The 27,888-nt window shown below is 42.6% G+C and overlaps 1 protein-coding gene across 2 annotated transcripts in view; it reads left to right on the forward strand.

Annotated features, from left to right (window-relative positions):
• LOC138288155 (protein tyrosine phosphatase domain-containing protein 1-like) overlaps window positions 1-27,168 on the forward strand; it is a 111,968-nt gene extending 84,800 nt beyond the window's left edge. For both annotated transcript variants that reach the window (XM_069229453.1, XM_069229454.1), the window contains one exon: window positions 26,474-27,168. In XM_069229453.1, coding sequence (XP_069085554.1) covers window positions 26,474-26,632 — 159 coding nt within the window. In that variant the 3' untranslated portion in view covers window positions 26,633-27,168. The remainder of the gene's footprint in view (window positions 1-26,473) is intronic.
• Window positions 27,169-27,888: the final 720 nt, after the last annotated feature.

Consider the following 27,888-nt stretch of genomic DNA (forward strand, 5'->3'; position numbering starts at 1 on the left):
ATGCAAAGCAATTAAGTTTGGAACTTCCTCCACCCCAGATTTGTTCTGTCATGGTAGCCGAACAAGCATTATTGTCCACCTGTTGTTTCAGTTTTAAAACACACAAACAGATCCTCACTAAAACATACAAGGTATATAGGATGAACAATGTCAAAGAACACTGAGGGCATATTTACTAATCTTTCATGCAACTAAGGTCAGCTAGCAAATTTGCAGTGCTGTGTTGCGGACAGGAAGAAAGCAGAAATCCTGTTTCTGCTCAGCCCTCCCATTGGCACACTGTGTGCAGCCTAGCACCAATGCAGGTACCCTTGCACCACAGTGCAAGCATGCCTGCGTTACAGGCAGTATTGTATTTGTTCAGGAAGGGCTATCTTTCTGCACAGTATATAGAACCGTTTTCCTCTTTCTATGTGTGCTGCAGAATGCAGCTCCTGTGTAAATAGGAAAAAATTAGGAGAAATAAAGATATCTGTCCTTGTTTCACTACACTGGGGAAGGCCTAGCATTTTCATGCATTCCACTAGCTTTAGTGAATCTGGAAATGCACCAAAACCCACCTGGTGGACGCATGGGAATGCCCATGAGTCTTCCATGGAACGTCTCCAAGCTTGAAATGTAACTTAATGCAGCGCAAGTAGCTGCACTGCCTCACATATTTTTTTACAAAGTCAAACAAGGCAGCACAAATCGTCCCTTGCTTGGCTTTGTAAATATTACTAAAGATTTTGTGTTGTCCTTGTGTCACCTTGTGTGATGCAAAGACATTGCAAAGGCTTCATAAATCTGGGCCTTAGTTACTCTTTATTCTGACTGTGCTAAACATTTAGAGAAAATTGGGATCATAGGAAAATGGAACAAGCGGTCCCCCACCATCTTCCAAGGAAATGAAGCACAAACATTTATATCCAAATTTCAAAACTTATACATTTATTTATGTGTTTCAGAGTTCACTATTCTAATGGGTGGGTTCAGGGTAGGCTCAGCTTGTCTAGGCTAAGTGACCACAACATCTGGTCAACAGGTTTAGTAGCATCAAGCTAACATGGCAGTTACCGGTTACATTATTTAAGTATAATGGTTCACATTTACGACCGGGTTGCGCCTTGCTTGCATCACGCAACATGGTACATGCATAGCACAAACCACTGAGTAAAATTTTTGAAGCCACGGAAAGCTACTTTTGCATGGCTTTGAACAGCTTCGAAAATATGGAATAAGGCAATGTAGCGCACATCCCTGTGTTATCATACTCTGCCCCAGGGAGGTGTTCCATATGCATTGCCACGCAATTCCCATGGTTTTTGACCCACTCACAGTTTTACCAACTCTGGTAAACCTGGGAATGCATCAAAATCCTATCCTTCCCCAGGTGAGGCATAACATGGATAAATATCTTTGTTTCTCCTAGAAAGAGAAAAATATCTCCAAGGATTGTTTTAATCAGGAAAGTATTCTTTCTGCACAAAAACAATCCTGCCCATAATGTAGGCACCCTTGTAGCACAATGGTGCAAGTGGTTGCAAGGGGTTGCCTTCCTTGGTGCTGGGCAGCCAAAAGGGCGCTTGCACAGATGAAAGGACAGGAATGCGCCATGTTGGTGAAATTTGCCGCATTCCTGCCCTCTCCCTGTGACACAGGGCAGTACAGCAAGGTGACTTGCTGCGCTGCCCTGCAAAACAAAGCCCTTAAATCTGGGCCATTGCTTTTATCAATTTGCATTAATCTCACGAGCACTTCCTTTTGTGCTATTGTTCCATATCCATTCATTGAATGAAATCACCCCATCTCTCTCTTGTATCTTCATCATCCTACTCAAGAACAGATAGTGAAAGGCCAGTAGAGCCCCCTCTGCCCACTACTACCGGCAACATTTTTTTTTATTAAAGCTGCAAACACATGAGAGGAAAGGAAGGTGCAAGAGTATGGCAAAGTTCTTAGGGATGACTTCAAGCAATTTAGGGGGTCATTCTGACCCCGGCCGGCGGTGGTAGCCGCCGGCCTGGCTGGGCCCACCAGAATACCGCTGCGCGGTCAAAAGACCGCCGCGGGTATTCTGGGTTTCCCGCTGGGCTGGCGGGCGACCGCCAGAAGGCCGCCCGCTAGCCTTCTGACCACGGCTGTACCGCCGCGGTCAGAATGCCCATGGGAGCACCGCCAGCCTGTTGGCGGTGCTCCCGCGGTCGTTGGCCCTGGCGGATTTTACCGCCAGGGTCAGAATGACCCCCTTAATTCCCTATCTCCGACATGCTCCTTTCATTCTGGTCTGATATTTAATTTCAAAACAGATGTTGGAAATTTAGGACAAGATTTACTAACATTAGGAATAATAATTTCAAAATTGCGATTCACTCTGAATCTCAATTATGAAATTGGTATTCCTAATGTATGAAACTCTTCTGAGTTTCATTTGCTACTGGTAGTAAGTCACAAAAAGACCTACCTCAGGCATATTAATGAGGTAGGTTGCAGCTTGTCTATTAGGAATGGCAGTCATCACAGGGATGGTGGCATGCTGGGGTCAGCAGATCTCCATGTCTGTGATAGCTTTTTAATAAAGAAATGTTTTTTTTATTCCAGCAGTCCATTTTCCTTAAAGGGAAACGGGATGCATTTAAAAAGAAAAAAATGAAACTTTGCAGTTTCATTTTTAATAGTAGGAAGTGGTCTGTGGGAACACTGCCTGCTCTTAAAAATATTATTTACATTCTCAAAGACAAAGGGGTCCCAAAGGGAATGTGAAAGGGTTACCACCAGTTTTAAAGTAGTGGTAAAGTGTTACTGTTTTGCAGCCGTAATTCGGTTGCAAAGCAGTAATACATACCATACGATTCAGTATTTGGAAGGGATGCCTTAAACAAGCCCCGTCCAAATACTGAATCTCAAATGCAAAATGCGATTTGGTAACAAGTTACCGAATCGTATTTTGCCTTTTGTACATTAGAAAAAACATTTTTCGGTCACAAATGGCCCGATTCAGCAAAATAAGACATTTGTTTTTATTTCTCCAAACATTTCTGACATGGCTTGTGTGCTGCACTGTACAGCACACATCCAAAGAGGGAAACATTTTAATGCTTGTTTAAGCATAGTATTTTGTACTGGAAGGCTATCTTTCCAGTACAGCACTTATGTGTGGTGCTAGACAGGAAAGAGAGGAACATCATCATATCTCCTTGCTCTGTTGCTCCACGCAATACAGCAACATTGTTTGCTGTGCTGCGTTGCGTGAGAACTTTGTAAATCTGCCCCTTTATGTTAAAGGATTAAATCAGGCTAACAAGAGTCTCAGAGGAACTAAGAGGATTTAAAACAGATTTATTCTGTGCTCAGGAAACCTATATTAGTTTCAAGGATCAATGGTTATTAAGTCTTGGTTGCCATCACACATCATGTTTTGCAGTATTAGTCTGTTCAGATGTCTAGCAGGTCATACTTATTGCAGATTACGCGTACATGAAGACAGGCGATCATCCAAGAAAAAACAAGGCTCCATAAAACTTACAATTGGCACATTGAATAAAGTCATAACCCTTGGTTACGAATAAATAGGTTTCAAAACAATTGGAGGCCACCTATCAAAAGGCTAATTCATTGAGCTTTACTTGTTGACCCTATATATAGTGAGATGGTGGGTTGCCTATTTTATGACTTACATGGGGTCATTATAATTTGCTGCACAATACTGAGTTATTCAGTAATAAAAGAAACAAATTCCCAAAGACAGAGGCAGAGGTATCAACATCTACATTACAGCATATCTGGGTATTACTTACCTGAAAGCTTTTACTCAGGATTGTGTAACAATTTTAGCTTTTTCTATCTCCAGCACAGGCATGGAGACTCCTCTCTCAACCCTCCCAGGCTGGAAAACAGTTGGTAAAGATGGAATACCTTTTGAATTCTATCAAGCCTTAAGCTGTGCAATTTTTCAGGATCTGCATGTATTTTTTTTAAAGTGTTCTGGAGATGTGTTGTACCCAAATCATGGATTCGCATGAATGTTGTATTGTTTTTGAAGAAAGACAAGTCCTCTAAAAAGGCTGACATAATGGTGATTTCCATTAATCAACAGTGATATGAAAATCTTTTAAAATTATGATATCCCATATGAGTAGGGTCAATGCTGATGTAGTTTGTCCTTGGTAGCAGAAGAGATATTATCGATCATAAAAATAAGGTGATTATGTTATATGATATCACCTCAGTAGAGGGTAACACATTGGCAAAGATCCTGCTGGATGCTGAGAAAGCTTTTGATATGGTATCCTGGTAAAACCTCTGGGTAGCTGTGAAGAAGCTGTGAACTAGCTCCAAATTGATTAGCTTTGTTCAGTTTTGTATCACAAACCTGCAACCAAGTTATTAATGATGAGGAAAGTATCACTGCCAGTACCGATAAACAGAGACACTTACCGTGGATGCTCACGCTCAGGTTTATTGTTTGCATTCTATCGAGAGTCTTGTCTCCGTTGGATACTAACATCTGAAAATATTGTGCCAATAAACACTGTGGTGCAGACAACTAAAGTTATACCATTTGCAGATGATGTGACGATTCTCACAGTGGTAGAGACTACTAATCACTATTAAAGCAGAAGCTTTTCAATTTGCAAAACTTTGATTATTTATTCAAAAAGAGGAAACATAAATCATCTGCAACTGGCTTACTCACTTGTAAGACCAACAAGCCACTTACTTTGGGGTGAGTGTAATAGGCAATATGAATAGAATAGTCCAGCAAAATGATGAGCCTCAATTGTTTAATGTTAAGTTCAACTTAAGGACTTGACATTCAAGCGAGTCTGCTAGGGTGATGCAATCTAAATAAAATGTCAGTGGCCCCTAAGTTTTATAGCCCTAATGAGTTATCCTGTTGCTCATTTCTACCAAATTTGTAACTGACAGACTCAGCCATAAATGATTTTGTGTGGGGCTATAGTAGATAAAGGTGTGCATTAAAATATCCCCAGATTTCATTGGAAAGTGGAAGTCAGGCCCTGTTGGATTTCAGATGTTATTACTGCTGGGTGGCAATGACAAAACATGTGTTTTGTATGACAAAATACTCCAGGTAGATGTCCAGCAATCCTTGGGTTACCCTCTAAGCATCTGGGTTTCTCCTCTATTTTATGGAACCTAGCTATTATAAGACAGTATGACAGTGAGGCATGCATTACGTTTCTAATAAATCCGGCTGCATTACTTTAAAATTAGTAAATATAAATACAAATCGCTTTGATGCTGTGAATCCTTCCTCGCAGTCTTTCATGACCCTCACATTCTTGGCTAGAAGAATATTGGAAATGGAGCAACTGGGGATGCTCTTTCAAGATGATAGGTTATATTTGTTTCAGTTTGTTTCTGTTACCTAAAGATTACATTTTTCGAGTACCTGTTGATAAGTGTTTTGAGGAGTTTAGGTGAATTAATTTGAGTCTCTCATAACCAAATATGGCCTTCTTATGAATTAGTTGGGTAGAGGCTTGATGAATATATCCATATGGAGATTTCACATGTGGTATTTGTTGCAGTAACATTGGCCAGTTTATGTATGTCTAGCAATGACGGCAAGGTAAGCAAACTATTATCACTTGGATGCCCCCACTTAAGGATAGATCTATGTGTAAAATATTTCAAAAGATATAGGGCCATTCAGATCAATGAATCTGATTATCTTGACTATTTAACGGAAATGTGATCTCGGCAGCCATTTGTTCTTAGATAGCATGGTGCAAGCTAGTAAAGTCATAATTTTTAATAAATATAGTTATTACCTTTTGTCTTAATTATACAATATGACAGTCATTTAATTGTTTACACTTTCAAGAGCATCAGGTGTGGTGGTTTCTAGTACCTTAGGCACCCATCCTATCTCTTTAATTGAGAGGCTAATCCTATAACCTGGAATCATAATTGCAAAAAACCTTACAGCCTCTGACATTTCTTTTTTTATTTACAAGGCTAAAGGAGGATATGTTAAACGTCTGATAGCTTGTACTATGTAACCAGGAAAGGAGGAGCCATACCAGTCTATGGGCAGCTACATATATGCACCCTTAACATAGATATATAGTGTTCCAGCATAGCTGCTCCTACTGTTTTGGGTGAACAAAACTTTGGAGGGAAAACTGTTCTTGGCATATAGACATGATTGATTACAGCGAAATGTCCTCTCACTGGCCAACCATCATGTTACACTGTCTGTGTCCCACAAAAGAATACTGCCATTACCTTTGGTAGTAGCAGGTAGATGGACAGAAGGGATGCACATGTTGGTGAGGCATGTTCAAATAGTTCATGGTAACAGGGGTAACTCTGTTTTCTCATGTGGCAATCAAACACTCATACAGGTGCAGATCAGAGCACTGAGCTTCTCATTTAGATAGGATCAGGATAATAGGCATACCCCTCTTTGAGTCAGTGGGCTCATGGGATCACAGGCAGCAATAAGAAATGTTAAAATCATATTTATACTGGAGAATCACCTATAACAACAGGTCTTCGTGGAAGACTGATCACCTACCTTATGGAAGGGTGGAGGCATTAATCTGTTGATCTTATCCAGCACGCAGTCTGCATCTTCTTGCGAGCTCAGCCATACAAAGGGCCAATCAAACAGACTCGCATAAAAAGCTGGCCATACCCAACAAGGAATGAGGTAGCTGGGTTAATCTCCACTACCAGGGTTGCAGGCTGTAGCATTGGGCAGGAGGAAGGACTGCATTTCTGTTGTTTCTGTTTTGCTTAAGCAAAGGCAAGGGTTCTCCAGTCAATAGATCTGTCTTCTTCAGGTTCTGTCATCCACATGCAGTATCATGTATGGCTCAAGGAAGGCAGTCCTGTGCGGTATATGTCTGTGTTGGTGTGATGAACAGAACTTGAAAGAGGCACCATTAACTTGTCTGGAACCACAACTTGCACAGTCTTCCGATGAATCCAGTCACCAAGTTGCAGTTCATGGTAGACCTCGTTCAGTATGGTGAGCAGCACTTACTGAACCCAAGAACAGAAAGAAGATGGAGAGTGTCTCATAATCAGACAGGTGGAGGTCTACTAAAAAGCTGGAGTAGAGGAAGGAAGAGCCTGGCGGAAACTGAAACAGTAGAAGGCCTTTCCATTAGTATTACATGTGGACTTTGCCTAGCCCTACTGTTAATGAGACCCACTCGTAACTTAAGAACTAAGTGTAAGGTGTTGGACCACTTGAGGCCAGTCTCATTACAGAAAATTTCTGTTGATCCCCTCCTCAAGTTTCCCTGACCTTTTTAGGGTGGTAGGCTCTGTGAAAATGCCATTGGGTGTGTAAAGCCTTCCCATAACTCTTGGACTGTAGATGATATGAAATGACCAGGGGCGTCCACTCTGCTATGGTGAATGAGTGTCACCCACCTGCTGAAAGGAAAAAGGTAAGCAGAAAAATAAAATGATAATAAAAGCATTTTATTTTTCTGCTTAGGTAGGGCGGGGCCAATATCCTCCGCATTAGCAGGGGCTGGGGGAATGCTAGGTGCACTGTAAATGTGCATGTTAGTTTGTCCTGCCTCAGACAGCTGGCCAAACCAACATGTACACTTAGAACTTTCTACCCGGCTGTGGTAGAGACCAAGCCCAGTCTCCCACTTCCTTCACTGAGTGGCATTTCAGCCCACTCAGTCCAATCTCTGAGCTTCCCTCACACTGTGCAGCAGCATGAGAGAAGCGTCTGTATTGGGTGGAGAGGGGGTGGCGCTGCAGGTAAGAGTTATTTTACTATTACTTTTTTATTATTGTCCCCCAGCTTTGAGCGCTGCCCCACCACCTCTTCCTGCCATCAGCTGAGCATCCCCTTGAAATGACCCCCTTCGAAACTGTTGATCTTGGAGAGTAATATCAACTTTGGGATAAAGTCCCAGAAAGGTCTCTTTTACACATCAAGCACGTGGGAGAGCCCCCTCCACCCTAAAAACCCTTAATCCTCATACATCCTTGACAAGCTTCAATGTTTAACCAGCTCTTAATCACCACTACAACTTTAGTACTCGTAGGCTTTATCTGATGTGCAACAGTACATTGTCTCAGAGTTTAGAGCTGGTTCTCCAGCCCATTCTTTTTTCTTTATAAGAAGATCCTTAAGAATGTCTGTTTTCCCTCAACCTTCTCTCACACCCACCCACTAATCTCCTCTGACCTTACCCAGCTACCCAGATCTCCTTTGAGATGTTTTCCAGCGCCCTCCTCCAGGCTACAGTCATGAAAACTGGAACTGTGCACCCTGCACCTTGGTAACTGTACAACACTAGGCCTAAACATGTGGTGTGAAAGAAAACATGATTTGAACCACTGAAATTCATAGGGCCTTAGTCAAAAACTGCATTTTGTGGTACATGTAATAGTACTACTCATGCTACAAAGTGCATTTCACAAAGCTGCATATAGAGATTTCTGCTTCTACCTCTCTTATTTCTGTGCTGAGATCTTCAGTACATTTTTTAAAAATGTCCCAAACTGCTACCTCCACTGAGAGAGAGGGATGAGATCTGATCAACCACGATTCCCTTGAGGAGTCCTCTCTGTTCTGCGCCCAGTTGCCACAATCATCCCTGCTCTTGTGCGGAGATGAGGCACTGCTAGTTTGCCGGATAAACCCAGATTGGGCCCACAGGTTCCACAGGTTCCACATGGTGTGGGATTGTACTCAGTACCCTACAATTTAGGTGATTCTGCCGCCACAATTCAGTAGTCTCATTAGGATAATGAGAACCTTCGTGACAACATCAACAATGAATATCTATGCAGTGAATATATATATATATGCATGCACACAGTAAAGCTAGATAATTAAGAATTAAAAATGCATCACCATGGGGACAGAATCCAACATCATGCTAGTGTTTGGCAACGTCAAGCTGTGGAACCCTCGACAGCTAAGATAGAAGAAAGTTTCCCCAATGGGACTCTGATTTTTCAGAGCAGTGCGTCCTCCCTCAGAAATGAGTTCCTTCTGCTTCCGCGCTAAGTTTCCCCACCTTATATACCATAAACAAACTTAAGGGGAAGGTTCTGGTATCCTCCCCCCGCCCATTGAGTAAGTTGTGAAATTCAAGGATTGGACAGATCCCAAGGTGTATTTCCAAGACAGAGCCTTACCCTTCTCTGGTATAAACATTCTCACCCTTGTACACTCTTATCATTGTTGCATCCCCCATGTTATGTTCCCTTCCCTGGTGAAAAAAGTGAAAACACGTTCAATGTAGAGAATAAACTGTGGGAGGAAAAATACCCGCATCATCGATGTGACGGCAGTTGAAGCTAAGCTAAGCTCAAAATGGAGTCAGAAGTCAAGATGAAATTGATGATTAAATACAGATAGTATTACTCTCCACCCTTTGACCAGTGACTCTGATAACACACTGGTCTAATCCTTTTTGGTTTAAACATTGTAAGTAGATTAAGTATGCATTGTACACAGCAACATAGCATTATTATAATACAAATCGCTATGAGTATTCCGCCTAAAATATTGCGTAATTGCCCAATATCGGGTAACCAGTTAAATAACCAGTCCCACCACCCTTTGTCAACATCTTGTCTTACTCCTTTCACCAATTAATGTAAAGCGTCAATATGAGACTGGATAGATTTAGAGTGGTCTGACAGGTTAAAACAACACATTCCCTCAAACTCTGAGCAGCCGTGGTCAGAGTTTGAGCAAGTAGTCAATGACGGCCTGGTTTGCAGTGCAGCTTTTCTAGTGCCTCGTATATCCATAAGAAGTTTGCATAAGGCGATGGATGTATGATTGATGCTCCTAACCATCAAACATGCTAACTTGTTAATAACTCGAGTATTATAAACAGCTAATCCTGGAACTCCTACTATAGAAATGCTTAAACTCACAAATTCTGATTTAGATAATAACTGAATGTCAGAGTCACAGTTTTCACTTAATTGAACTGTTTCCCTTGGATAGTGACTATGTACAAAGTGAAATGGAAACATCATGAGTCCTAACTGCATAAAAGCACACAGTCCACCCGTTATATTGGCAGGAATGCAGGTATAAATGGTATTTCCAAAAGAGAACAACCACCCCACTGGTTTGACATGCTTGATGTGACTAGCAGCAGTCACAATATGTTGGCAAAGCATGCTACTGTTAATTTTCTTACAAGTTTGATCATTTCTATGCTAACACAGTACTCGTTGTTCCCACGGGATCTCTTGGGGAGACCTCTTTGTTGTTTCCAGGCGCATTTGAGCACATTTTCCGATTTTGGGAGAATCACAGGTTAAGTTATAGCAGGCATCACTGGTAGTAATAATGTAAGTAATAACATGGATTAGGTTATCCCATTTCTCATCAGTTATTTGTTGGTAGAACCTGCAGTATTCATACAGAGAAAACTGTGACAACACGTCACTCCTTTGAACTGCTCCATCTTTGTTGGTGGCATTATAGATTTGCAGCAAAACACTGGCAGGAGCTGGTATGGCAACCAAACAGGTAGAAACGACATCAACAGTACTTTGCATGTTAGACATGCAAAAATCCTATCTGTTGAGCATGACTCGTGCCAGATGAATCTAAACATTTTCATTCAAGTGCAGTAAAGGTGTCAATCGGCGTGGTAGGTCAGTCATTTCAGAGCTGGGGGCTTTCGGTCTCTCCCGACCTCACACGCACATGCCAGAAGGGAGACCACATAGAACAGCTAGCACAAGAAAACCTTGTAGTACGATCTGTAAAAGAGACAAGTGTGATCATTCTCACAAATAACATTTATACGCTGGTATGTATTACCATTTCTCATGTCCTGGTTTCGTGACTATCAGGACATTGTCTTTGCCCTTTGCTATGATTTCTGCTGGTTCAGGACAACGATTTGGGGATTCTATCCACACCTTAACCCCAGGGTTTGTGTCAGCTTAACCAAAACCTCCCTCTCCAACCACTTCTAAGAAGGGCAGGGGCAGTCCTTTTTTCACTATTCTTCCATACACTGGGATAATTATAAGTTAAACAATTCTATCTCCAGGTTGTATTATCAAGCCAGTGTCTCCACTATTAAGGAGGATGGTTTTTAGTTCTCCTTGCTAGTCTGCTTCGATCACTCCCCCTAAAGACCTGAATACCTTTGAGTGCCAACTCAGATCTGGGAGCAATCAATCCAAAATGCTCCGTGGGATTCTGCATTCCATCACATGTTTCAAGAAGTGCCATGTCTCTTGGTTTCAATAGGTGGGTTTTTAAGGCATGTTTATCAAGACCTGCTGATTCTGGTGTGGCTCTGTAAGGAGCTAAGGCTCCTGGTTTTATTTCCCAATGCATGATGGTGTTGGTCGCTACATGGGGTTGTATCTGTAACGCTGGGGTCAACATTCTCATTAAAGGGGTCTCTGCATTTGTCACTGGTCTGTTATTCAAAATTTAGAGGGCTCCATTTAAATGCTCTCCCCAGTTTCACAAAGTTCCATCTGATAGTTTTCGTAATTGGGCTTTCAGCAACATGTTCATTCGCTCAATCAGTCCTGCAGCTTGTGGATAATATGGAATATGATAAATCCACTGAATATTGTGTTGTGAGCAATAATATAGCACCAATTTATAGGTGTATGTCACTATCCAGCATCAGGTAGCTTTTTGGTCCAGAATCTCAGGGGTACCTTTTTTCTTACTTGTTTTTGCCACATGCTCCAATTTGCATATTGCCCCTGAACTCAATGTCTACTTCCTGTACTGGCCATAAGTCTAAAGCCTCTTGAATCGCCTCCATTGCCAAGTCAAACATACACTGCTGCTGCTTTCCCCATTCAAACTCATGTTTCTTTCTTGTCACTTTTGTACAAAGGGGCCAAAATCTGACTCAAGTGAGTGATATGCTGACTCCAAAAACCAAACAATCCAACGAATCGCTGAGTCTTCTGCTTAGTACGGGGAGGGCAAATTCTAAGATCTTTTGTTTTGCCTGGGTCAACACCTCTCTATATCCCTGATTCCACTGAAGTGCTAGTGTTTTGTAGCCATTTTAGTTAAAGCTCCATGCACGTTATTTTAGCACACTAGACCTACCGCTGTGCACTTTTACCTAAATATATTTTATTCAGCTTCGTTTGTTATTTTAACAATAGCCACATCTGCGGTCTTGTTTTATTTTTCTCTCTATCTAGCTCTTCTCTGCTTAGGCCAACACTACATTCTTAAACAAAACATTTATGCTCACTCTGTGCTTCTCTCAAGGCTGCAGTAAGATAGGTTGCCGGTAAACGTGGTAACAATTTTGTCTCTGGTATTCATAGAAACATATACATCCTTACATAGGGACGTTTTCTCAGAACATCAGTTGTTTTATTATAAAAACACTTCCCTGTCCCATACACGTTAGAGGGAGATTCCAGCCAGATGACCACGACTGTATGCTGATTGCTGAACGCTTCGCTACAGCTGCTTATGCACACTTCAGGCCTTTGCTCAGGTGTGGGGGATGATGTCTTCCCAGGGGAACCTGAAGGGCAGAACTAGAGCTTAACATGCTGTGCCCTAATATAGCCTAGGTAGGAATTAGTCTATTGACTCTAGTGACAATATGGTAGGGTTATTTCTATGCTTCACTCTCCTTGTCACAATTTTAATCCTGTCATGCTTTATCGTCCTGGTTATTGCAGTACGTGCTTTATTATCTAGGATGCAGTTGCTTCATTAAAACCTTCTTGAACCTTCTTGTCCTTGTATATGTGAGACTAATGTAACTGAGAGAAACGGATGAGATCTGAGCGACCACAATTTCCCTGAGGGGTCAATTGTGTCATGCGCTCGGCTGCCCAATAATCCTTGCTCTCGGGTAGAGATGAGGCACTGCTAGTTAGCCGGAACAAAACTGGGATTGGGGCAACAGGTGTCACCTGTAGTGGGTTAGATTTAGTCTCCCACACCGCAGGTGATTCTTCCGCTTAAATCCAGTAGTCTCATTAGAATAATGAGAGCATACGTAACTCTAGAAACTTCACATTTTTAGAGGGTCCTTGTGTCTTATCTGGATTAATCATCCACCCTTTGCTCTGCAAGAGATCCATAACCCTGTCCAACTGAGTCTGCACCTGTTCTTGGTCTCTTCCTGAATCATCACATCATCATTATAATGGGACAGTTGCACCCACGAATAACAGATACTTCATCCAGGTGTTCTGCCATCAGCCAGTGACAGATGGTGGAGCTAGGTACATACCCTTGGTGGAGCCTTAGCATTCGGAATGGTCTGCCATTCCACGAAAAAGCAAATTGCTCCTGAGAAAGAAAGCATTGGCTATATCAATGGTTGCATACCAGGTCCCTTTATGTTTTTGTATTCTTTCAATCAAAGTGATGGTGTTGGGGACTGAAGAAATGAAGAGGGCGTATATTTTTTCAATTTGTGGTAATCAATAGTCATTATATAGCGCCCATCCGGTCTACGCATGGGCCACAGAGAATAGTTCCACTCAGTGGTGACTGGAGACACCACACCTACCTCCATCAACTCCTGTATGGTCTCACTTATTTCCTCATGCCCTCCCGGAATTCGGTATTGTTTCAAACGAACCACCTTGATTGCTGGGGGCACCTTCACTGGGGGTATCTTCAGATGACCCACCCTCACTGCTGCCACTGAAATGTATGTCTTTGATCCAAACTGGTAACAACCATCATCCAAGTATAAAGTCATCCCCTTCAGAATGTCAATTCCCAGTATATACTCTAGGAGGGGCACAATCAAAACAGTATATTCTCGTTTTGGTATTCTCCCTAATTTCTTTTGAACAGTGTCTGCATGGAGGGGGTTTGCTGTGATGGTGTAATGCTGACCTGTAAACTTTTTGGGATTTTCATAAATTAAAGAGGCCTCCGCTCCAGTGTCGACCAATGCCTGGACCCGCTGAACATTTTTGTGGTTCCAGTGAATTTCTAAATCAACATGGTGTCTGTTATCTTTATGAGCCCATCCCTCTATAGGAGCTTGGCCTGTTTCCTAATCTGATTTAAACCTGTCAACTTTTGCCCAATTCAGGCCTGGATATATGCTTTCCTATCTGTGAGGAGATTCCTCTCCTTCCCTGTTCTCTGCAGTTAACCAATCGCTGTCCATATCTTCCTCCCCTTTCCCTCGTGAAGAAACATTTTGCTCCCTCTCTTTTTCTTCCTCCTGCTTCTGTGGCTGACCCAGATTCACTCGTTTATCTTCCTTGTTCACTTTCCTGCTGCCATCCATTTTGTCCAGCCCTCATTTACGGTACATCTCCCACAAGCTTTTGGTAACTCTATCCCATCAATCTGCTCCTTGTTGACACCATCCTTCAGTAATGCCATAAACATGTCTTTCCTAGGTACTCTGTTATTATCTGTGCGACCCTCAGACCTCGAGGCTCTATCAGGTTTTCTCTGGTCTCCAAGCTCTCCTAACTCGCGAACTGCCTCCAGTACATCATTCAATGCCTGCCCTGTCTGATTAATTAGGAGAGTCATTATTACCTGCTTGTAAGCTGGAGGAGCAAGACAAATAATTTTATGTCAAGACCGGAAGATCTATTATGCATTCTTTTCTTACTTTATTTTCAATAGCAGCAGTCAAGAACTACAACTCCCAACAGGACTAGCAACAGGCTAGCCAATGGGAGTAAACAGAATCCAACGTTAGACCAATAAGGGAATCCCTCCAAACCATAGAGACTACCCTTGACTGCAAGCAGCCCTCTTTTCTTGCTGCTCGCAGTCAAGATAAGTACTCTTTTATGGTTTTTCCCTTAAGTTTCATACAATTTATAGTGTTTAACTTTGTACATTAGTTTGTTTCTACTTTGATACAGTAGTTTTATTCCCAAAGCTGTCCTTCGCTTTGGTTCATTGCTCTCCTCCAACCCCCCCGCCCCCCCCTTTTACCGTTTTTTGGTGCCGCGCGTGTTTCAACTGCCGCGTGTTCTAATCAGCCGCCTTTCTCGTTCCCTGTCAGCGCGCTATGTATTTCGCACGTCTGACCTCGGGAACGGCTCTATTCTTCTGTGCACGGCTTCGGAGGTCCTTTGTTCCTTTTGAGGCCTGTTTCGGAGCTCTGTGGCTCCGTCTTTGTTCCAATTGTCGCGCTGCTCCTGACTAATAGCAGCAAAGTACTGGGGGCGCGGCCTTCATATAATTAAATTTTTCATATTTTACTGTGTTCCTTCTCGTTTTTGGTTAATATTTACCAATGGATCCTGACAGTTCCCCTACCATGCCTGACATTAATGAGGATGAGGAGGTTTTTAAACAGGATTTAAATATGTTTATCCAAACATCAGTGAAACATGCTTTACAAGCATCTATGGACAAAATGTCAAAAATCATTGAAAATACTGTGAAGTCCATGGTGTCCAATTCTCTGGCCCATTCTGCGGGGGAAGGCAGAAAACGCAAATTAACTGCGACTAAACCTGGTAAAGGTGCGCAATTGGAAAGTGAGCCTGCCTCACAACAGACTGAGGACTTGATTCCTCCCATGCCTCCTACGAAGGAGGGGAATATTGCAAAAAAACTTGCGTCTTCTCCTTCAAAGTGTAAAATTAAATCAAAACATTTTAACGCGCCAAAAAAGATGGTTGTATCAAAAATATTGGACACAGATGATGAAGACATGGACGATTTGTCACAATCTGATAATCCTGATGATCCTCTCCTCCTCCTAAATGTTCCAAACTTTCTGTTAGTGATCCCTCTTCCAGTATTGTTGATTCAGAGGGTGTCCCAATGTTCGATCCGTCCCTGATTCAACACCCTAATTCCAATGAGTTGCTTCCTTTGGATCACGTGGGAGATTACATACCTTCTCGCTTGCGTCTCCCTTTGGATAAACAAACACGAGCGAAACTTAAATCAGAATGCCCTAGACCTTCTCTAGATGCAAATATAACAGCCACTCCGACTATTGATCAGTCGCTTATAACTTTTTTCACAAAATTTGGCAAGGATCCCCGTAAAGGGGTGGACAAGGCCTGGACGACGTGCCAGGACAAACTCCTGGATATAGTGGGACCTCTCGCTAGAATCTTCGACTTAGACGAATCAGCCAGACTGGAAGATTCTCCCATCGACCCTGTGGACCTCTCTCTTTGGATTCAAAGAGCGTTCTGTTTCTTGGGAAATGCCAATTCGGCAATTATTCATGAGAGACAAAAGGGTCTCTTATTAAAAATGGACCCTAAACTAGCTAATCTTGCCACCTTGGATCCCGGTATCCAGGCCGATGGTAAACTTTTCGGCGATTCATTAAAGATCTCAGCCGTTTTGTCTCCACTTTTTCCTCTTTGGTCAAAGCCCAACAATCGCTAAAACAGGTTTGTAACCAGCAGGTTTTTGCACAGGCCGGTAGAGGTAGGAGCGGCTTTACTGGCCTGGCATACCAAAACCAAGGCTCAAGAGGTTCCTCCAGCTCCTTCAACTCCTACGGTCAGGAGTTTAAACCCCAGTTTTACCCACAAAGATCAAGGGGCTTCGGCAACCGTGGACACCGCTACAACAGGTCTTCTAATACTCAAGGTAAGCCAATCTTCTGGCCTTCCCGTGGGAGGCCGGTTACGTTTTTTCCTACCAAAGTGGAGGTCAATTTCTTTGGACCACTGGGTTCTAAGCACCGTTCAGGGTTTTTATATCGAGCTCCTTTCTCCACCATTCCAGTCCCGTCTTCCCCCTCCCCCAAGATTTTCCCTCTCAATGTCCTCTCTCATTTCTTCAGAAATTCAGTCTCTTTTAGACAAAAACGCGATTCAACTTTGCACACCAGACTCTTCCGGTTTTCTCAGTTCCCTTTTTCTCGTCAACAAAAAGAACAAGAAATTAAGACCGGTAATCAATTTGAAATCGTTCAACCAGTTTGTGTTTTACCGACATTGCAAGATGGAAACCATCATCCATCTCAGAGATTTCCTTCTTCAATATGATTGGTTGGTCAGATTGGATATGCAGGATGCTTATCTTACCATTCCTATTCATCCTATTCACAGAAATGTTTTACAGTTCCAATGGAAGTCAAAAACATATCAGTTTTCCTCCCTTCCTTTTGGCCTGTCATCGGCACCCTGGTGTTTCACAAAACTGTTGAAACCCGTCGTGGCCTATCTTCGGTCTCTGGGCATCAGACTTATAATCTACCTCGACTATATCCTTATCATGCATCAGAACATATCTTCCCTGCTGTCTCATCTTCATGCAACATCTTCACTCCTTATAGAGCTCGGTTTTCTTATAAATCACGAGAAATCCATGGTTGTTCCTTCCCAACAAATAGAATTTCTAGGTTTTCAAATAGACTCCGTTTCGGCCACTCTTCTCCTCCCTTCTTCCAAGGTTGCCGCAATCAAAAGAGAAGTTTCTCTTACAGTCCAAAAAGATCTAATTTCCCTCAGGTCTCTCGCGAGGGTTGTAGGTCTTCTCTCCTCTTCAATCCAGGCCATCTTTCCGGGGCTGCTTCATCATCGCGCTTTGCAACGTCTAAAAATCCTGTATCTTTGACGAGGTCTGGCCTTCTCCGACCTCGTGTCTCTAGACGAAGAATCTCGAATGGAAATTCAGTGGTGGATATCCCATTTAGAGGCCTGGAACGGCAAATCCATCTTCCCCTCTATGCCCGATCTAGTGTTAGAATCAGATGCAAGTCTCACGGGCTGGGGCACCCGATGTGGTTCGATATCAACTGGTGGTATATGGTCCCCAGAGGAGTCAAAATTGCACATAAATTGTTTAAAGCTTCTTGCAGACTCCTTTGCGATCAAAAGCTTTACAAAATGCAGAGTGCGATGCTCCATCCTTCTTCGTATGGACAACATATCCGCGGTAAGATACATCAACCATCTTGGAGGCACCAGGTCCAGACCCCTCGCTCTTCTAGCCAAGAGCCTTTGGGAGTTCTGTCTATCCCACAAATTTTCCCTGCTAGCCGAGTATCCCCCAGGGTCCTTGAATTCTACTGCGGATTGGCATTCCCGCCACCTGACAGATTCCAGCGACTGGAAACTACACCAGTCAGTTTTCCAACAACTCGTAACAAAATGGGGTCCTTTTCACATAGATATCTTTGCGTCGAGACTCAATTCTCAGCTTCCACTCTTCTTCAGCTGGCGCCCCGATCCTCTGGCCATCGCTACGGACGCTTTTCTCCAGGATTGGTCCCATACGCTCAATTATGCCTTCCCTCCTTTCATCTTAATCAACAGAGTTCTGAACCAAGTCAGAAGGCTTCTCTGGTACTGAGAGTTCCTTTTTGGCAATCCCAGGTTTGGTTTCCTCCTTTACTCGAGTTAGCCGTAGATTTCCCCATTCTGCTTCCAGTGTTTCCGTCTCTTCTCCTAGACCCTTTCGGTTGTCCCCACACTCTAATTCTCAACAATTCTTTAACCCTTTCAGCTTGGAAGATCTCCGGCTTCCCCAACAAGGCTTCCCTATTTCGACAGAAGCTTCGGAGTTCATTAGTAATGCCTGGGCGCCCGGTACAAGACGGGCTTATAGATCAGCATGGTCTCTTTGGTCAAGCTGGTGTGTGGGAAAATGTGCCAATCCCTTTTCAACGGATCTGAACTTAATTATTAACTTTTTAGCTGCCCAAGCTGGGTCAGGTAAATCCTATCGAACTATCAACCTTTACAGATCTGCTAAATCTATGCACCATTCCAATATTGATGGCAGGCCGATCAGGGAACATCCTTTGATTTGTCGACTTTAAAGGGTGTGAAGCTGTCGAAACCTCTGACTCCCAAGTATACCCATATTTGTGATCTTAAATTTCTTTCTCTCTTGGCCAGAAAATGTAAGTCTTTCTCTTAAGATGCTCTCTGCCAAACTAACTATGTTGTTGTGTTTGATTTCTATCAAACGGGTTTCGGATGTTAAATCTCTAGACGTCTCTGCTCGACAGTTCTTACCTACGGGTGTTCTATTTCATATTTCCAAATGTACTAAAACCAATCTACATTCTGTCTTCTATCCTTTCTTTCCTGACAAACCTAAGCTGTGCGTGGGTCTCTGTTTAAAGGAATATGAGAAAAGAACCTGTAACCTGAGAACGTCCTCTGCTAAACAACTTTTGATTTCTTTTCGTAAGCCCCACAAACCGGGTTAAATGGATAATGTCCCTTGTGGTTATAGATGTTTCAGTTTTTGGAGCCCATTCTTCTAGGGGAGCAATGGCGTCCAAGGCATTCTCCCTGGGGTCTAGCTTGGAGGACATTCTCAGGTCAGCAGATTGGTCTAACGACAATGTTTTAAAACCTTTTATTGCAAACCTGTTAGAACTGCATCTTCGTTAGTTGTTGACAAGCTTTAAACTTGCATAATAGAGCCTCCGGTCTTGACATAAAATGTAGATTTTCCTAGTAACTTATGACGGAAAGTCTTAATTTTATTAAAGACACGGAGGCGAATATTATCCCACCACTCTTTCTATTAATATGTATTTCTTCTTTTTCCCTCCCCGCGACTCCAGCATTACGTCCGGCTTCGGGATAGTGCCAGTTGCTCCATTTCCTCCATTGTTAAAGGAAATCCTCTGGATTCTTCTAGCCATTCGCTCCAGGATCTCTACCCTTCCTCAACAGTTACCTGGTTTACTGCCTGTGTTCAGGACTTCTGCTCCGTTTCCCTCGCTTTAGCATAGCAATTATTGGACTCATTTACCCTTTGTTTTATGTCTCTGCTTGATCTGCTCGCTCAAGAAAAGAGGGCTGCTTGCAGTCAAGGGTAGTCTCTATGGTTTGGAGGGATTCCATTATTGGTCTAACGTTGGATTCTGTTTACTCCCATTGGCTAGCCTGTTGCTAGTCCTGTTGGAAGTTGTAGTTCTTGACTGCTGCTATTGAAAATAAAGTAAGAAAAGAATGCATAATATTCGCCTCTGTGTCTTTAATAAAATTAAGACTTTCCATCATAAGTTACTAGGAAAATCTACATTTTATTTCACACTGACATAGAGAGCGGTTCATCTAACAGACGGTGAGCATCACCCAGGAACATAGCAGTTTTCATTCCCTCCTCCTTAATTCTCTGCATTGCATCTCTTAAAGTATACCAGGGCTTGTCATTTTGTTGCAAGCCTGATTCTGTAGGATACTTACGGTTACACCTCACGACTGCTAGCTACAGTAGGGTAATCTGTTGGTTAGCCTGATAACCCCTAAATGGCTCCTTAATTATGGGATCAGTGCAAAGAGTACAAAACTTAGGAGCATCTCCTATATCTAACATTACTCAAAAGGCTCCTGTGTCAAATAATCGCACCATCCATGTGAGTAACGTTTCCCCAGATCTCTGCTTGAATCTGTCTATAATATAATTGACTTTCCGCTGGGTGTAATCTTCTAGGGAGTGCATCTCAATCCCCCTGGGTTTTGTGGAGTGCCCTGTATTTTCCATCTAAATATTGGCTGTGCATGAACCGCTTTCTGTTTGTCTGGCTCAAGCTGGCCCCCACCTTTTTTAACTGACTCATCACTGGAATCTGAAAAATCGGTTTAGTCGCAGATATTTGCATCCCAGATTTCTGGATCCCAAGTTAACCCTGCTTTAACAATAGCTAAATGAACTTTCTTTTGATTGACTCTGCCCCTACGTTTCCAATACCTGTATTGGGCAACTTGAACAGCTGCCTTTTCAGCAACAGATTGATAAGTATCCGCATTATCTTGCATTAACTTATTCTGACAAGACAGTATGGTTACATTATTTTTTTGCTTCAACTAGCTGCCTCTCTAATTGCTGGTTTTCTTGTTCCAACTGCACATATCTCTCGTGCACTTTTCTATGATCCCCTTTCAGCAGTAGAATAATAATAAACAAAAAAAATGCGTTATATCAACAATGAATATGTATGCAATGAATATATATATGTATGCATGCACACAGTAAAGCTAGATAATTAAGAATTAAAAATGCATCACCATGGGGATCGAATCTAACATTGTCCTTGTCTTTGCCAACGTCAAGCTGTGGAACCCTGGACAGCTGAGACAGGAGACATTTTCCCCAATGGGACTCTGATTTTTCTGAGCAATGCGTCCATCCTCAGAAACAAGTTCCCTCTGCCTCAGCGCCAAATTTCCCCACCTTATATACCTTAAACAAATTTAAGAGGAAGGTTCTGGTAACCACCCCTCGAGTAAGGTTTGAAATTCAATCCCTGGCTGAACTTGGTCAGTGTTGAACACACACACAAACGGATTGGCCAGATCCCAAGGTGTATTTCCAAGACAGAGCCACACCCTTCTCTGCTTTAAACATTGTCATCCTTGTACACTGTTATCATTGCATCCCCCATGTTATATTCCCTTCCCTGGTGAGAAAAGCGTAAACACTTACAATATAGAGAACAAACTTTACAAGGAAAAATACCTGCGTCACTGATGTGGCGGCATTTGAAGTTAAGCTAAGCACAAAATGGAGTCAGTGGTCAAGATGAAATCAGTGGTAAATACAGATAGCATAGCGCCTCCCTATGAATCAAATTTCCCATTGATTGTCCAGTCCTGCAACAGCCAGCCTTTATACATCACTTCGGAGGAGGATATAGACCTTGTGGAGTTTAAGAGTGAGCGAGACGACAGCCAGGAACTTTTGCCCCCAAGCAAGGAACAGTACTCTGATACTTCCTCTGGCTTGGGGTCTGATGTTATTATCTTTTATTATCTTTCGTACCATACATTTTCATTTGAGTATGAGACATTTTTATATGGCTTTAGACTATCATTTAGGGTCTGATAATGTTGATCATTGATTTTTACATATATTTTTACATTTTATTCCACTTTTTATAGACTTGGTCCCTTACATTTCCTGATGTGTTGTATTTTCATTTATCCAAGTTTGAAACTTCCCTCTGAAAAAAGAAAAAAAATATTTTCTCTCTGCCCCATTCCTAGAACATAATATTTTTGTAACTAACAATTTCCAATTTCATATTTGTTTTATCGAAATAGAATGTTGAAATATCAAGTTTTTTATTGACAGTGGGGGTCATTCTGACTCCCGCCGGGCGCGGGCACCGCGCGCCCGGCGGGAGCCGCCAAAATACCGTACCGCGGTCGGAAGACCGCGGCTGGTATTTTGAGTTTTCCCCTGGGCTGGCGGGCGGCCTCCATAAGGCCGCCCGCCAGCCCAGGGGAAAACGACCTTCCCACCATGAAGCCGGCTCGTAATCGAGCCGGCGGAGTGGGAAGGTGCGACGGGTGCTACTGCACCCGTCGCGTATTTCACTGTCTGCTATGCAGACAGTGAAATACAAGCGGGGCCCTCTTACGGGGGCCCCTGCAGTGCCCATGCCATTGGCATGGGCACTGCAGGGGCCCCCAGGGGCCCCGCGACACCCCCTACCGCCATCCTGTTCCTGGCGGGCGAACCGCCAGGAACAGGATGGCGGTAGGGGGTGTCAGAATCCCCAAGGACTGCGCCGCCTTGGAGGATTCTGACGGGCAGCGGAAAACCGGCGGGAGACCGCCGGTTTTCCTGCACTGACCGCGGCCAAAGCGCCGCGGTCAGAATGCCCTGCGGGGCACCGCCGGTCTGTCGGCGGTGCTCCCGCCGACCCTGGCCCCGGCGGTCTGAGACCGCCGGGGTCAGAATGACCCCCAGTGTCTAATACACAAAAATGCAATTTCAGCCATGATAATGACATGTATATTTATATAGATGTTGTTTTAGCTTTACAAAGAGTAAAATGAAGAACACGTAAAATATCTAGCAATCACAGAAAACTATACTCGTTTTGGGTTAGTTTTTAATAATTTAAATAAAGAGATAGGTCCAAGTTGATATTTAAACATAGGTATACTTCTGAATGATACTGACAACTCTTATTTTGGGTTTTTCTGACTGTGTTGTGGTTACTGTAGAGAATGTAACATTTTACATTATTATCAGGAGTTTATTCTAAACCTCCCCCTCCAGAACACAGGTTGTAAGTCTTGTGAGTAAGCTTGTCATAGTGGATTTGTAGGGGGATCACTGAGTTGATGGTGGTGGTTGTGGCAAGGATGCTAGGTTTGTAGGTGTTGCAAGGGATGTTACAAAAGGATTTGTGGGTGTAGTGCCGCATGGGTTGTGGTGCCTCTGAAGAACCTACTGCATTCCCTGGCTCTGAAGGTGAACATTGACATTTGTTGGTTATTGCCACTGTCATCTTCAAGGTGAAGGCATGTTGCCATGAAAACTATACCCTCAGACTACAAAGATGTTTGCAATTCTTCTTCTCCAAGTCTTGGTAACATTTCAAAACAGTATCCAAGGCATCGGTTTGCTATTAACCCATCTGAGAAAGTCATTTATGGTAGTCTGCATTTTCGTGGAGAGTTGTCCTTTTGTATTAATATCCCCCAGCACGCTGGGCTGCTTTTATATAATTTGTTCCTCCTAGTGGCCATCTGACCTGTCCAGCAGATTGTCTATCATGGACAGGGATGTTATCTTAGAGATTGTGGGGGGTTGAGGGTGAGGGAAATAATGATGAATGTGAGAGAGTTGTTCCTCATCAGGGGTGTCCTTGCACTCAGATAATTGAGAGGAGACAAGGAATGCACCTGCATTGGAGGAGTGTGTAAGGTATTTTACAGAGGCACTTGTAGGTTGAGCATTGTGTGAAGGTGAGTCTTGCTTAGACATGGCAAGCACTGGTGGCTGCTTAGCAAATGGCTGGGGACTGGCAATCCTCAGAAATGATTTTGAAGGAAGAAAGCTGCTCAATTGTGATATGGGTTTGACTGCATTTTTTAAAATGTGTGGACAGCAATGACCCCTTGACTTCAGGAGCGGAATGAGTGACCTTAGAGTTGGTAAAGGTATTCCCAGTGTATCAGTTGAAAAGGAAATTGTGAAGAATTAAAAATGTATGATGTTGTCAATAAAAATAGTATTTCCTACAAATGTCAACATAGAGACAAGTACATAAAAGGTAAACAAACATTAAAAAATGACTTAAAAAAATATTTAAAACAACACAGAAAGGATGATATACAGCAGTACATATGCGATGTTACCAGACTTACCTTATGGACAGATGGTCAAGAGCCTAACTGCTGCTGCCAGGATGCCTGTTGATGTCATCAATGGTATTGGTTGCAATGTGGACACCAGAGATTGTTGTGTGAGACTAGCTGACAAGAAAGAGAGAGACACATATAGAGCAATAAGCAAACCAAAGGTGTACATGATGAGGGCATGTTGGTGGTTGTAATACATTGTATGTGACACACAGATTCCTCTCCTACAAGTTAACACAATGACAGAAATTCTATACTATAATACTATAATATTATAATACAAAGTATAATGCCAAAAATAAATGAGAGGGAATACCATAATAAACACGTATTATGAGTATTACCCTTAGTGGATGTGGTGTAGTAGACATTCCCATATCCTGTCACTTAGAAAGAGTGAGTTAGATTATGCCAATTACCTAAAGATGTTATGCTTACCAATCTCTATCATTTGTCTGCACTGAGTGCCAGTCCTGTCTTGGTTGCAGCAGTGGAAGAAGTATAGATTGTTGCAAATGATAGGACAGCAACTTAGGGCTATAATAGTCCATAAGGATAAAGTTGGGAGTATAACATATTTAAGAACAAGGATTTCCAACTTATATTGTGTACAGTCATTGATCTCAATAAATCACCATTTTAAACTAAGGTAAGGTAACACACAGTTACCATTAAATATGCTAGTGAAATTGGACCATAAGAACATACCTGTGTGGTGAAGGATTCCTTTTAGAGACAGGGCCTATGTTTTGCTCTGCCATGTTTGTAAGTCCTCCTGCCTCAACTGTAGGAACCAACATATTTGGAATAGTGACTGCATGAGAAGAAGGAATTATAAAACTAAATGAATACATACATCAACATATTGTAGATGTGTGTTGGAGGCTGTGCTTGACGGGTATGTATGTGCTGATGTGAAGAAAGAAGTTGAGTGACTGTTTTTGGAGGACGTTTTAGGGCCAGTGAGGGAGTTTCTATCTTACCTGGTGTAACATTAATATTGTTTGAAAGATGCAGTCCATATAGCAGGCTCAGGTACATTGTGGAGAAGACAGTCTCCTTGAGTGAGGCAAGACATAGATTGGATTCAGGTGCTCCTCAATGAAGAGCTTTAGCCAGCTGAATCCTGGAGAACTAATCTTTCTCCTGCCTCATTTGATCCTGTAAGCTTTTCATGGCCCCCACAGTGTATGCCTCTTCCTAAAGTTCTTTAACAGAATCTGTCAACCCCTATCAAAGATGAAGAGAAACAAGTCATAAACGATGTTGTAGCCTGTATTCATGTGGTTTGAAGTGGTTGGTTGTCAAGTATGTGTGAGTTAGGTGTGTATATGATTTTGCCAATTCCTTCCCATTCGGAGGTCTCCACCGAGGCAGTGGAGCTTTCCATCTATGAGGGGAAGGTTCGGCTCTGCATGCAGACACGCCTGCCAAAGTAGACAGAACATAAAAATATGGGTGTAACATTACTAGTATTAATTTTAAAGCAGTATGTTATGTTGTAGGAGACAATGTAAGTCTACATTTTGAAATGGTGACTAGCAAAAAAGTGTAGTTTTACACCTAAGTGCAAGATAAAAATTTACACGTGCAAATTTACATCTGAATATGGCCCATATGAAGCACAAAAACAATAGGATAAATCAAACAGACAGAAGTGATATTAACATGGAGCAGCACATGGCTAGCGTGGAATGGTCACCAGTTAGTAATGGCTTGGAACAGGTGATAATAAGCTTGAATGCCTGTCAAGTTAGTAAAAGCAACCAACAGCCAATGTTTACCAACCGCACGTGAGACACAGACATGGTTGCCACTGTCAGCATTTACTGATCCAGTGTGAGACACAGCTGCTGCCCGACAGAATGTGACCAACATTGTTACTTCTCATACTTGTTATTATTACAATACCAGCAACTAAGATTATCATTGGAAGACTACCTATATTCTTTTCCACTGTATATCTTCCAATCTAATTGCGACTGTATTTTTCCTGTGGCCCTACAAGACTATGTAACTTGCTTTTATACGTGGAAATATAACATGACAATTTGTCACGGATACCCACCACTTAAGGCTTGATAAAGTGGCATAGGCATAACAAGTGTCAGCTGTATCAGATGACAACTGTGGAAAATAAATATGATTACCTTCTACTTCTCACAGTAGTCACACCTTTTTGTTTGACTCAGAATTTTACTGAAAGCTGGTGGTGTTCTGGACCTCACCAGCAATACATTTTCTGGTAGCAAAGATGTAGCCTATACCAAGCTTTATTTACATTGTACATTTGGAACTATCAGCCACAGTAATTTTGGAGGTGCTGTTTTTTCACCACTGCTTCCTTTGTAATAGTAAAAGTTTGTAATAGCAAGGACCATCTGAAATATGGTGATAACACAGAACAGTCAAAATATCACAATAACATAATTCAGTGGTGTAAAACTTCAAACATTTCTTATTTTTTCCTCAGTGTCTGGAGATGGAAGCTAAGAACTTTTCTGGACTCTTCTGCTGCTTCCGTCTGGTAACCCATGAAATGCGAGAGCATGGTCTGTCTGCCAGAGGAAAAACACGAACACATGATCCAGCATCAGGGACAGTGACAATTTTCAGCTCCAAAAAATCATAGGGCTTTTAGGTCTTCTGATGATGTTCCCAGCTCTAACTGAATGGACATAGATAATTTTAGAACCAGATGGATGCTTTATTGCCCTCTGTACTTCCATAGAATACTGTGCTGGGGCTGCAGGCTTCCTCTTAAAACACAATGTCTAAAGTCAAAGTCCTGGACATCAGTCTTTCTGCTTCACACCTATTCTGAAGAATGGATTGGTTCAATAGTGCTTTTCATTATCATTGTGAAGTTGGTTGTGTTGGTGACTTGGAGTAGCCTGCTACCTCCTCCACAGAAAATGCCTGCCTCCTAAAGTGGAGACTACTTTGCAACAAAACATGCCGGAAAAAGAGAGTCTACTTTCCTTGTCTTGTTATCAGGTAATCGTTGACCATCTACAACTGGTATATGGCACATGTGCAATTCAATTGTAATCAAACTGGGCATGACATGAATTTCTTGTCACGTCTCCATCCCACAACAACAGAACTGACCAGCCATGAACCTCTCTTAGATCCCAAATTTACCCTTTAAAGACATGTTCAATTTCACATACTACAAAATGTGTATTTTTTTGTCATGGCGTATTACTGGTAGCTCTTTCAGACTCATCCAGCCCTAGAGTGTGCTAAACTATGCTGGTGGACATATGTTTTATCTCTCACACAGCCAGATTCACCACCTTTGGCATGTTTCATGTCACCAGCTGCAGGCCTACCTCATGACCCCTGTTGAAAATCACACTGCTTGGGCCTAACTGTTCTAGACCAACAATGACAATCTCATCCATTCATAAACTTTTGTATAATACACACTGCCACTCTAACAGTTTACTGGTTTATAAACATACATTGTCACACTGATCAATCCATGATATGTTTTTAGAGATTAGACACTGACAGACCTAACCATACATAACCTGCTCAAGATCATGTTTTGGCAGATGTATTGATTCAGAGTCTATTTTAGAGCACACATTTGCTGCCATGTTCCTTATGTGGATGTTCCAGAATTACTGGCTCATGGTATGTTTTACATCACACACTGACAGATGGGTGTGCTACCATCACAGACATTAGATTATTTGGACATTCGTACCGACAAACACAAACATAGGGGGTCATTCTGACCCTGGCGGCCGGTGGCCGCCAGGGCCACCGACCACGGGAGCACCGCCAACAGGCTGGCGGTGCTCCCACGAGCATTCTGACCGCGGCGGTTCAGCCGCGGTCAGAAGCGGCAAGTCGGCGGGCTCCCGCCGACTTACCGCT

Source organism: Pleurodeles waltl, chromosome 4_1 (assembly GCF_031143425.1).
Source record: "Pleurodeles waltl isolate 20211129_DDA chromosome 4_1, aPleWal1.hap1.20221129, whole genome shotgun sequence".
Lineage (NCBI taxonomy): Eukaryota > Metazoa > Chordata > Amphibia > Caudata > Salamandridae > Pleurodeles > Pleurodeles waltl.